Source organism: Pteropus vampyrus, unplaced genomic scaffold (assembly GCF_000151845.1).
Source record: "Pteropus vampyrus isolate Shadow unplaced genomic scaffold, Pvam_2.0 Scaffold681, whole genome shotgun sequence".
Taxonomy (NCBI): domain Eukaryota; kingdom Metazoa; phylum Chordata; class Mammalia; order Chiroptera; family Pteropodidae; genus Pteropus; species Pteropus vampyrus.
Window position 1 is genome coordinate 1,199,821 of NW_011889462.1, and position 13,606 is coordinate 1,213,426.

Below are 13,606 nucleotides of genomic sequence, written 5' to 3' on the forward strand. Positions count from 1 at the left end.
TCTTACAGCTCTGCCAGTATCACCCCCCAGAACCATGCTTTAGATGTGTAGCATTCCCATTTTACAGTGAAGGACTGAAGTTCACAGGTTAGTAAACTGCTTAAGGTTATCAACTTAATGACAAAGACAGGATTTGAAACAGGCAGACTGGTTCCAAAATCCATGCCTTAAAAAAAATTGTGGTAAAATATATATAACATAAAACTCACAATTTTAACTATTTTTAAGGGTACAGTTCAATAATATTAAGTACATTCACATTGTTATGTAACCATCATCATCATCCATTTCTTCCCAATAGAAATTCTGTACCCATAAAACAACTTCCTATTCTCCCTCTCTTCAGCCCCTGGCAACTACACTCTACTTTCCATTTCTATGAATTTGCCTAGTCTAGGTGCTTCATTTAAGTGGAATCACATAGTATTTGTCCTTTTGTGTCTGATTTATCTTACTTAGCATAGTATCTTCAAGGTTCATCTACGTTGTAGCATGTGTCAGAATTTCCTTCTCTTTTTAAGGCCGAATAACATTCCATTGTATAGATATACCAAATTTGTTTATCCATTCATCCACTAATGGACACTTACATTGCTTCTTTTTTTGGGGGGGGGGAGTTATTATAAATAATGCTGCTGTGATATGGGTGTGCAAATATCTGTTTGAGTCCCCACTTTCAAAAAGTCCACACTCTTAGTACCATGCAGAATCAGCTCTCATAAACCTCAGGGAAGGTTCGAGTCAGTGTGGGAAAGCAGAGTGAGAAGGTGAAGGAGCTGAGCAAGATGTAGTGTAAGAGAGATTGCTGCAGGCTGAGGGGGTGCCTTGAGAGTCACCATAGATGGAGGAAAGCCTGCTGAAGAGAATAGGTATAGGGCTTGGTGTCAGAGCAGCAGCAGCCCTGGGGTGGGAGGTGAGGGAGAGGCGGGGGCTTGATTCTTTTGCCTGTGTTCCTTTTCATTCCTTTTAGTCTCATCTCCTCACAGTTGGCCAGCCAGGTGCACACACCGACTGGGAGCCAACTGACCAACAAGATCTATCAGACAGGAAGCAGAGAAGTGGGTCTCAACTGCAAAAACAAGAGGCAGGACCACCCACCCCAATCCAGGGGAAATGCACCTCACCATGCAACTACTGCCAACTGTGCTTAATGTGCTCTCTGAAACAGGGGAGTGCTTACCTGGCAAGGCTCAACCAGGGCAAATGAAAAAATACCAGCCTGGACATCAGATATCTGGCCTTTTTTCTTTCCCTTACCCCTTCAGCCAAAGCAAACAAACAAACAAAAAATCCAGGATGTTAAAAGATTCACTAGCACCAAGGATTTGAGCAAACTAAACAAATGAAGCTATTTTAAAAAAATCAGAACAGATTGTAATCTCTTAACTCATTTTTACAGAGAAATTTGTACCCATACCCAACAGAGGATATTCTCATCAAGCTTATTTAGAGCATTTGGAAATACTGCTGAATGAACAAGGACACCTTAACATCTTTCACCGATCAACTCTCTCCAGGTTGCAATAAAATTCGAAACAATAATAACACAATGTTAAAATTGTATTTTGGAAGCAAAATTAAATTTCACGGTGAAAATTATAAAATGTATAGAACTCAGTGACAATAGGTATTTATATAAAAATAATGGATTCAACAAAATTGGTATTTAGAGAGCAGTGTATATCCTCAAATGGATTTGTAATAAACAGAATAAAAGGGGCAAAAGAGAAAGCTGATGGCAATTTGGGTTAAAGAAAATAAAAACTAAAATGAAAAACTCTTTAGAAACAGACTATAATAAGAACATGACCTATCAAAACCTGAGAGATATGTCCAAAGAAGCATCCAGGGAAAATTATATAGCCTTGAGTATATTTATATATATTTAAATATAAGAAAAAAACAACTAAGCAAATAATACAAGCTTTTTAAAAAATGAATAAGAAATAATTTAATTTTGAAACAATAATAAAAGTGGGCTTGATAAATAAAACCCAAAACCGATTCTTTGAAAAGACCATTAAAATAAACAAAATTCTGGGAACTTAAGCAAAAGAAAAAAGGGAAAAGGCACAATTTGAAAACATTAGCTTCAAAAAGTGACATGTCTATTACTCTGAAGGAGATGTTTTAAACCATAAGAAGATAATAGGTATAGCATCATTCTGGTAGATTTTGTTTTATCTGGATGAAATGGAAGATTTTCTTGGAAATGTATGTATCACCAAAATGACTTAACAGGGTGCAGGAAACCTGAAAAGAACAATAAACATGGAACAAACTAAACAAGTAACAAAGGCACACTAGAGGGGGTTTATCTGCCTCCAGAGTCGGGGGATTGCTCTTATGGATGTTATCAAACACAGAAGAAAATGAAAGCTTCCCAGTTCTTCCTACAAGATTAACAAACTGATTACTGTGCGCACACTCACACACGCACACACACACTGTAGTGATATAGAAAGATCTCCCAAGACATTTATAATAGTTAAAAATAAAGTTTCCAAACAAAACAATCCTATTTGTGTTTGTGTTTTTAAAGATACTACATGGAAGAAAATGTCAGTATATGACTGTAAGTATCTACTGGAAAGATCTATCTAAAAGATACACATCAGACAGATTAGCACAGTAGTTGTGGAGAAGAGTGTAAGATGAGAGGTTTGGGAGAGAGTTAAAGAGGAAACTAGTCCTTTTTATATGTTCCTATCTTGTTGGAATGCTTACAAACTGAATATATTTATTTATTAATTCAAAATAATGAAATTAAACTAAATCTAAATCAATGAAAGCAAATAAACATAACCAATAATTAATATTAATTTGAAAAGTAACTTTAATAATTACTAAATATTTTAAGCTAAAAACATTAAAAATTTAGAAAACGTGGAAAGATCTTTTGTAATAGGAAGATATTTAACAAAGACAGTCATTTTTGTAATTAAATAAGTAGGAATGACTCATCCAAACAGTATGCAAAAACCTTGAAGCCATAAAGGAAAATACTAGATTTGATCATATGAACATTCAAAACCTCTATACAAAGAAAGGCACTGTGGACTTATCAAAAGACAAGTGTCATACTAGGGAAAATATTATAAAATTTATAAACAGCCACAGGATTTATATCAAGAATAAATAAGGAGATTTTACAGAATCAATATGGTAAACAATCTAACAGGAAAATGAACAAAGGATATACACAAATCACAGAAGATATAAGCATGGCTAATAAGTACTTGAAAATAAGCTAAAGCCCTCTAGTTAGCTAATAAAAATGCAAATTTAAACAATAATGAAATATTTCTTATGTCTACCAGACTGGCAAAAATTAGAAGCATTGAACACATCAACCACTGGCAAGAATTTGGAAAATTTTGTTATTTTTTAGATATTTCCTCTTATCTACTAAACATTTCCTCTCCTTCTGGCACTCAGATAAATGTGAATGCTGCTTCTTCTCATCTGTCCTTTTTTAACTCTCCACCTCATTGGCTACTTCTTCAGCTCTTCTAGAAAAACCCTCAATCTGATCCCCATTTATGTATTTGTTCTTCTGCTCTTTAACCTTCCCATAGAGCTCTTCATTTCAGCACTTATATTGTTCATGCCCAATATCCGCAGCTTGTTCTTCATAACTGCCTCTTCTAGCCTCAGATTTTCAATATCTTCCTGTGGATATTTATTATGTACATGTAAATATGGTTTCTGTCTTGACTATTTATCTGCTCCCTCTGGTGTTTAGTTTGTGGTCTTTCTCTCTAGTTTACTCTTCTCACATGTCTCAGCCACCACAGCCACTCACTTTCTCTGGGAAAGGTCAACCACTTTAGATAGTCAAGTATACTTGGGAGGAGGGGCAGAAAGCCTTATCCCCAGGCAACATCTTCCATTTAAGTTTAGGGAAGGTGCCAGGGTGCTCCCGAGGGCAGAGTATAGGGCGAGATAATCTGGTTCAATCACCCCTATTTGCTCATCCCCACTGGGCTAATCTGACCCTCAGGGAACTTCCCTGTCCTTCTAGCCTGGGTGCTGTCTTTGTCCAGGGGCTGCCAACCTGAATCATAATTGACTATTCCTTGATATAGGGAGGTGTTATGGGGGACCTAGCTAACCTGCCCAAGTGTGGTACTCGCTCCAGGCTCTGGACTGCTCTGGTATTGCCTAGACACCTGTGTCTGGTACAGGATCTCAAGAGAGTAGTCTTGGGCAGGCAGTGACCCCAGGGTGGTATAGGTAGAAGAGGAGCTGCTCCAGCCTGGCCCTAAGAGGGCTGAGTAGCCACTTCCACTCCTGAATGTACACCTCACCTCCCATGCTGGACCTCACTGGGCTCTGCCTCTCTAGAGATTTCTCATGGGTTTTCATATTAGGTTCTGGGCTCCATCAATTAGTTATCCCTTTCTGTGGCATCTCCAGGTTATGGATTCATAGGATACAGCCAGCAACTCATATTAATTAATCATCTTATTAGGAACCAAAAGCAAAATTTAAAAACAAAAAATCATACATTAGATCTCATGGGTGAAGAAAACAGACATTGCTGGTAGGAGTATAAATTATGCTCTTTCCAGGGGACAGACATTGTGGCAACACAATCCAAATGCTTGAAAAATTGCCTGGGGATTCCATAAGATGGTATAAACTCACCTGTCTCTGCTCCTTCCCTCTAAATATGACTAAATGCATTGGAAATAATCTAACAGATAATCTTAACAGGACTCTGTAAGGTGGAAAGAGGAAGGCAGACTGGCCAGGAAGCACAGGACTTGAGGGTGACACTGTAGTAAGTTCCTGGGTTTTGATCTGCTATAACAAAAATATCACAAACTGGGTAACTAAAACAACAGAAATTTCTTTCTTATAGTTCTGGAGGCTGGGAAGTTCAAAATCAAGGCACTGGCAGAAGGACAGTGGCACAAGGCACTGTGTCTCCCACTGAAATACAACTATAAAATCTAGATCGAATGCATGCTGGCTATTGGAGGACTTTTAAAATCAAATAACAGCAGGAGAATTTGAAAAAGAGACAATAATTCAAAGTAAAACTGAGTGATGGTGAGCTTTACCATTTCTCTTCCCCACTATCTCACAGCATATCCTCAGGCAGTCTGAACATGGAAGTGGACATTAGTGCAAACAGAGGGAGCTCAGGAAAGCCTTCCAGTTCAGGCTGAGGAGCAGGAAAGGGTCTCCTAACAACCTATAATACTGTAAGAAATCTGCCCCCCTCCCCCAGCTCCCTTTTTCTTTACACCATGTTTTTCACTCCCCAGCCTTCTGTAGCCCACAGGCACTTCCTTTATTGATAGATAGAGCTGTGATCCAAGTAGAATGGATTTTTTAAAACTATTGTTTTTTTACTCTCTCTGTTCTTGTACTGCTTGACCCTTGATGTGGGTCATGGTAAGGAAGATGCAGAGTGAAATAAACAAAGTACCAGTCTCTTGGATAGAGGGCTAAAAAGGAGAGACCCAGGGAACTGAAAAATGTCAGGGAAATCATAGAGTGGAAGAAATTCAGGATAGTGACCCCAAAATATTGTTTATGAGCTCCTGGGCTCCCCCTGAGCATGCATAGATCCTATCCTAAACAGCATATCTTTGAGCACTGACCTAGGAGAAAAATTAACGTCCAACTCCTATACAGATCATTGGGTAGTGCATACCTAGGACTGACCCAAATAACACAGCCAGAGCTTTGTAAATGGAACTGACATTGTGACCATGACCCACAGAAGGCTGGTGGTGATTTTCAGCTAAACAGCGCTTACAGGAACATGCACAGCATTAAATGTTTATATTAGAAAAAAAGAAAAATCTCAAGTTATTAATCTAAGCTTCAACCTTAAGATATTAGAAAAAGAAGAGCAGGATAATATTATGGCATGTACAAGAAAAGAAATAATAAAGAGCAGAAACCAATGAAATCGAAAACAGGAAAAGAATAGAGAAAATCAATGAAACCAAAAGCTCATTCTTTGAAAAAAAAATCAATAAAATCAATAAACCTCTGGCAAAACTGATAAAGAACAAAAGTAGAGAAGACACAAATTACCAATATCAAGAATGAAAGAAGTGATATCATTATAGACCCCAAAGATAATAAAAGGATAGTAAGGTAAGTCTACAAATAATTCTATGCCCCTAAATCTGATAATTTAGATGAAATCAATTTCATTTCATAATCTATCAAATTTCACTCAAGATGAAATAGCTAATCTGAATAGCCTTGTAACTATTAAAGATATAAACACAGATTTAAAAAATCTTCAACAAAACATTGAAGTGCATCAAATCTACTAAAATATCAAAAGAATAATATACCACAACCAAGTGAAGTTATTCTAAGAATGCAATGGCAGATCAATATTTGAAAAATAAATCAATGTAATCTACCTCATTAGCAGTCTAAAAATGAAAAACCACATTATAGAGATACAGAAAAAGCATTTGGCAAAATTCGACACCCATTCCCAATAAAAATTCCCAGCTAACTAAGCATAGAATGGAATGTCCCCAAACTAAGAACATCTACAAAAAAATTAAGATCAAGGCAAACATGCCTATATTCGCCACTCCAATTCCACATTATACTGGAAGTCCTAGCCAGTGCAATACATTAAAAACAAAACAAAACAAAACAAGCAGACAGAAAGGAAGGCATAAAAACTGTCTTATTTGTAGACAACATTACGATCTCTGTATAAAATCCTGAGGAATCTGACAAAAAATAAAAATTAAAAAAAAAAAAAAATCCAGACTAATAAATGGGTCTAGTAAAACTGCAGAATATAAATTCAACATATAAAACTTGCAGTGAATAATTTGAAACCAAACTTTAAATAATTAGCACCACTTGCAATGGCTCCAAAATTATTTTAAAAAGGCATAAATCTGAAAAACATGCATAGGATCTATATGCTGAAAACTATAAAATGGTGATGAAAGGTATCAAAGAAGACCTGAGTAAATGGAGAGATATTACATGTTCATACATCAGAAGACTTGACAGAGACATTGATGCTCTTCAAATTGTTCTATATAGATTTAATGCAATTAAAATTACAGCAAGGTTTTCTTTTTCATAAATGTAGAAAGCTTATTAAAATTTATACCAAAAGAGAAAGGCCCTAGAATAGCTGCAACAATTTTCAAAAACAGGAATTTAGGGGAATTACACTACTCAATTTTAAGTCTTAATATAAAGCTACAATATCAAGATTGTGTGGCAAAGGGACAGACACACTGTTCAATAGAACAGAATAGAGATCTCAGAAATATACCCTCACAAATATGCCTGATTTTTGACAAGGATGCAAAGTTATTTCAATAGAGAAAGGGTAGTCTTTCAGTCTTCCAACAAGTGGTATTAGAACAATTTGTTGTCTCTAAGTTAAAATAAAAAATGAATAAATTAGTAAATATTAAAAATTTTGCAAAAGACACTTTTAAGACAATGAAAAGACTGCAGTAGACTAGAAGAAAATATTTACAAGTCACTTATCTGACAAAGGGCTTCCCTCTTTTGTCGATGCCACTGAAATGTCTGGCTTCGGCGCACAGCCTTGTTTAGCTGGACCTGCTCAGCTCTTAGTCAAGTGAACCTCAGTGGGATCACTTGGGCTTTTTTGGGCACTGGTTTGCATACATGGATTAGATTTGGTGATCTTTGAGGTATGTGAAGATACTGATCTAATGAAAAGAATGCTGGACTGAGAACCACCTGTGTTCAATCTTGACCTTTCCCTAGATAATTCCACCTACTCCCAGCTAGGTATTGATGTCTGTCAAGAGTACATTTTAAGCATAGACAGTATATCAACTTGAGTTTCAAATACCAATCCTATCTCCTCTAATGTCTCCACATGGCCGTCCCACAGGTATGATGCCCTGAAACTGAGTTCATCACTCTATCCAGCATCCCAGCCAGCTCAGTCCCCAGTGCAGGTCAGACACCTGGGAGTCATGGGGTCTTCCATGAAAATCCTCTATTCCTCACAACTGCCAGATCCAATATATCGCAATGTTACCTCCTAAAGCCATAGCATCTACCACTTCTCCCTTTCTACACTGCCCTCCAGCACCTTTTCCAGGACTTATCCCTAGACTCCCTCCAAACTATTTACCCAAAAGTAAAGGGAATTTTTCAAAATTGCAAAACTGATCATGTTGTCCCAGCTAAGTGTCCTTCAAGGGCTTCCCAGTGTCTTGGGATAAAGATACCATCTTAGTTCAGCCTTATAACCTCTCCTTCATCACCTGCCTCTCCATTTCTTTCTCAATCTCCTTCTCTCTCTAGCTTCTTGCAATGCTCCAACCACAGTGGCTTGCAGGTCTCATGCTGCCTCGTGCCGCATAATGTTTGCATATATGTTCTTGCTGCCTGACATGCTCTTCCCCAAGTTAATCTGCTTCTTCAAATGATGGGTCAAAGGTTACTTGCTTCCTTTAAGTGACATTTGACCCATGCCTAGAACCACACTATCCTCAACATAAACACTGGCCATAGAGGCCACTGAGCAATTGAAATGTGCAATTGCTGCTACAGAACTGGAAATTTAATTTTGTTTCATTTTAATTAATTTCAATTTCAAAACTAGTACTAGGTTTAGTTATATTTGAAATAAAGTTCTGTAAATCTTCAACTGTAAATTTTATGAAATCTAAATGTAGATCAATTATTTTCTACAAAATTTAGCATCTGAATTGAGATGCTTTAAAACATACACCAAAGACTCAGCAAAAAAGAATGTCAAATATCTCATTAATGATTTTTATATTCATTATATGTTGCAATATTTTAGATATATTGCCTTAAAAATAAAATTATTACCTGTTTCCTTTTCTGTTTTGTTAATGTGGTAGTATTGTATTTCTATCAGATGGCATGTAGAGGGTATCATTTAGAGGGGAAACCCTGATCATGCACGCCTCCCAGACTGGGGCTCTGGCTGCCTCCCCTCAGCAGAGGTAGTGGGTTGTATGGCCTGGCTCTGTCATTTTTAGTCAAGCCACCACTGGGCCCATCTTTTGTTCTGTCTCTTCAGTCAGGATTCAATGGGAGGGAAAGGAAATTTAAGAACGGTGAAATAGTTCCATTTATATAATAAGTTCCCTGCTAAAGTCTTGTCACATTATTAACTTTGCCAGAACTTACGGTTTTTAAAGCGCATTATTATATTCAAGTCCCCCCCACCCCCAATCTTGAGACTCACAAGTCATCTACTGCATCTGGGGTCTTGGGCAGGGAAAGCATGCTCCGAATGACACAGGGAGGAGTCAGAAAACTTGGCAGCAGCTGTCTTCCTATGCATTTGCTGCAAGGCCACAACATCTTGGCAGGTATGGAAAAATCGAAGCACTTTCTGATAGAGCAGGAATTTTATTACTTCATCCCTGTTTATGGCACACCTATAAGGTACCCAACACCAATATTAGGTTCTGGGTAACATGGAGGTGAGCAGCATGGGGTGGCAACCTTAGGAGGGAGTTCAGGACAGTGGTTCCCAGACATTTAGATCTTAAGATCTTTACTCTCTTAAAAATTACTGAGGACATCAAAGAGTTTTTCTTCATGTGGGTTGTATCTATGAATTTTTACTATGTAAGAAATTAGAATGAGAAAAATTTAAAGTATAAAAGAACAAAAAGGGCCCATTATATAGCAACATAAATAGTATATTCTTATGAAAAATGTTTTCCAAAGCAAAAACACTTTGTAAGAAAGTAGCACTGTTTTACATTTTTGCAAGTCTCTTTAAGTCCAACTTAATAGATCTCTAGTAAGGCTGTATTATTGTACTGTATTATTGCACAACATGTGGCTGTACACTGTACCATATACCCTTCTCTAAAAGTTTATTTTAAAGTTGAGGTTTCAAGTTAATATTTTTTTTGTCCTTCTGGAAGACATCATCAAGGTAGTAGAATAAGTTATTATCCACAATCATTAAGCATTCATCCCTAATGAAGACTACTAAGCCAAAATTAACAGAAAAATATTTTAATGACATTTTGAAGCATAAAAATATTAAACTGAGATAGGTTAAGAAGAATGTGAAGGAATCTACAAAACCATAAATTATATCGCTTTAAATCTTGACATAACCTAGATGCTGAGAATAAACACATGTCCAATCAGCAGATTTTCATTTCTCTTCTCAAAGGCACAGTCTGGACAATATATCCAGCAAAGAGATCTTTCCTGGGCTCCAACCCTCTTACTTGTCATTTACAAGTACAATACTATTTGAAGGTAGACTGTCATTTGGATCCCATCTCTGCAGATCCAAATGACAGTCTACCTTTCTAGAGCTCACTTCAATTGCTCCTCAGGCCCCTTCAGGCTGGACTTCCGATTTCTTCTTTCCTTCTGACCCTGAATTCGGAAAAGCTTCTTCCTGAGGTCCTTCTGTCGCTTTAGTTTCTCTTCTTCTTCCTTCTGTTTCACTTTGAAGTGCTCTTTATTGTGCAGATGCCGTTGCTCCCTGGCCTTCTTCAACTTCTGACAGTGCACTGTACTCAGAGCATCCAGCAGTGCAAGGATCTGATGAGGATAAAACCCTCATGAGCATCAAAATACTCTTATAGTTATAGCATGCTTTCCTTTTAAGTTTCAGGAAGCCTAAACACCTCAGCTGAGTCTATCAAAACTAGAATCAATTCATGATCCAAATGAATATTAACCTAGAGAAAACTTATCCTGAATTAGGAAATCATAATTTGCATGAAGATATAAGGAGGAGCCTATTTACTTAGCAAAATACTTAAATAATGGCCTTCACTACAAAACTACTTTTGTTAATCACTCCTGGATACTATGTACAACTAATTAAGACAGAATGATTCGCTAGCTATTTGCCTATACTCCCCATTAAAATGAATGATGCAGAGTATGACTAAACAAAAGAAAGAAAACAGTCGCTGGTCTTTCCTCTAATTTCCAGTTCTAGTACCTTGAATAAGTATGGACCTTATCCTTTCCTGATGAAAAATGAGAATGCAGTAGAAATGCCAAGTGAACTACAGAAAGCATTATTTTTACATCTAAATGTAATGTGCAGGAAGCTGTCATTGACAAGTACCTTCCTTTCATGAGGCTCCCGTATGACGGCTGGTCTCAGCCTGTCCTTTGGCATCTTGCCTGCCTTTGCTTGGGTCTTGGGCTTGTTCTTAAAGGGCAGGGCCTTCTGCAACGTTTTTGGAATGTGCAGTGAATTAAAATGTTTCTTTTGCCTCATGATTGACTGAAAAAAATAAAACAAAGATTGACATATTTAAATTATGATCTAAGTGCATTTAGAACTTACATAAAATCTTCTCAATGGATTGACTTTTTCCACAAGATCAGAAACACCAGAATCTGCTGACCATCAGAAATAAGGATTCAATCATCCATCAAACATGGAATGTCTCTATAGACATCACAGCTCTAAGGCAAAACAGAAACATACATAATGTATTTACAATTTGTTCAGGAATTCAACTGTGCCCATTTCTACAGTATGGACTATGGGAGTTTCAACAGAGCAGATGACTTGATCCAAAGTTTCTTTTAACGGAAAATTCAGGCTTTATCTTTGGGGTCTTGAGGTGGTCTTTCTAACCTAACAAGAATAATCTAGCTGTTCATCTTGACCACCAACCTCTCTGGATTTAAGGACATAGCTCTTCCTCTATCTAATCAGTAGCCAAAGTATCCTCATTCTGGATTCTCATTGAGAAGATAAATTTTATTCTATTTCTAATAAAAGGCCAACTGAGAAAAATGAGATTTAAACAACTGATGAAGGCAAAGCACTCTCTACATTCAATTATTAAGGTAATCTAAATTCTACACTTAAATTGAGATGACCAAATTCTTAACTACCTCTAAGGCCTTTCCTGAGGTCGATGTCAACTATATAAAGAATACTTCTGCCATGTCCTTAAATTTATTATTAAAGACATCATTTACAATAAATTTAGCATTCTGTTTTAGGAACCTAAAATGCTTCAGAATGAAAGCAAGCAGAGAAAACACTTGTAAAAAAAGAGTAAGCACCACAGACTGAACAAGTGGTACCATGTCCTGAAATGAGTTTTAACAGAAATTCAAGTAACACGATTCAAAATTTTTCATCAATTATTTTATAGAAAAAGCAATGCCTTGGAAACTTCTGTCTCAAGCAGAATGGCAGACTGATATCCTGAAGTACCATCTTACTACAAAACAAATACCCTGCATTAAAACAAATCTTCTCAAATGCATTGCTAACCTGTGAAACAAAGAATGAAAGTTCTTAAAGACCAAAATCTAAATGAAAATGAGAATCCAGACTGACACTGAGAACTTTTTAAAATTAAAAAAAATACTGATAAGGCCAACTACTGGCAAGGATATGGAACAATCAAAACTGATAACCTGTTAGTGAAGTCTAACCTGGTATGACTTCAGAATACTATAGGCATCATATATTGAAGTTAAGCACATACCCTGCTCACCTTATAATCTGGCAATCCCATCTTTGGGAATTTATGAAACAGAAATGTGTGCTCATGCACACCAAACAAGTTGCATATATGTGTTCAGGGCAGTACTTATAATGGCCAAATATTGGAATTAAAATCTATCAATAGATAAATTGACACTGTCATATAACAGAATTCTACTCAATAATAACAACAAATGAATGTCTACTATATACAAGAACATGGATGGATCTCATAATACTGAATGAAAGCCAGGCAAAATAAATGCTATATTTTATGAAACTCAAAAATAGGCAGAATTAATTTACATATCAAGAGTCAGGATAGTGGCTCTTTCTGATGTAGAGGTGGGGTAGTGACGGGAAGAGGTCACAAGGGGGGCTTCTCTTGTCCTAGTAATTCTATCACTTCATACATGTGATGGCAATTTGGGTGTGTTAAAATTTACTGAGCTGTACATTTCTGATTTTTATACTTCTCTGCATGCATGTATGTTAACACTTCAATTAAAAAGTTTATTAAAACTTTTCTCAAAACTCCCATTGCTCCAATAAAAATTAGCATTGTTTTTAAACGTAGTATGTGTATATAGTGAAAAAGGACAGTTCGAAAGAATATACAATGAAAAGTTTGTCTCCTTTCCAAACCACAGTAAACTACTCTTACCCCTTTCCTGTGTTCCTTCCAAAATATTCTATGAATATACAACATGTTCATTTGAATTTAACATTAGATTTCTACTTGAAAATTCAAATTACAGAAAACATTACATACAAAGCATTTGGATGACCCATCTACAGAGTGCATATGTGACTGTACCTTATAGAGGGAATCCTTGTTGGGCTTTAGTCTGACACCATGGGCAAGCCGGAGTTGACCAGTTGTCCTCATTCCTGACCATGTGTCTTTCTCACCAACTGGTTTCAACAAAGATGTTACTGGATTATAGAAGGCTGGAATGGAGACTGGATACCAAGTTCTCATGAAGACAATATCTGGAAAGAGAGGAAATTTACTTTAACCTTTTCAAAAGAAGATTCATATCCATCTGTCAAACAAAAAAACATTCGCCCCAAATTTCTTTAGCTGGTTGTGTTCACTTAGTGAAGACAGATTTCACTAAGTGGACTACT

At 36.7% G+C, this 13,606-nt stretch overlaps 1 protein-coding gene across 1 annotated transcript in view; it reads right to left on the minus strand.

Annotated features, from left to right (window-relative positions):
• Nucleotides 1–9,989: 9,989 nt before the first annotated feature.
• BMS1 (BMS1, ribosome biogenesis factor) overlaps nucleotides 9,990–13,606 on the minus strand; it is a 42,215-nt gene continuing 38,598 nt past the window's right edge. Inside the window, exons 21-23 of the mRNA XM_011385327.2 lie at nucleotides 13,293–13,468; nucleotides 11,087–11,248; nucleotides 9,990–10,548 (exon numbers count right to left, since the gene is read on the minus strand). Of these exons, the coding sequence (XP_011383629.1) occupies nucleotides 10,318–10,548; nucleotides 11,087–11,248; nucleotides 13,293–13,468 (569 nt within the window). The 3' untranslated portion in view covers nucleotides 9,990–10,317. The remainder of the gene's footprint in view (nucleotides 10,549–11,086; nucleotides 11,249–13,292; nucleotides 13,469–13,606) is intronic.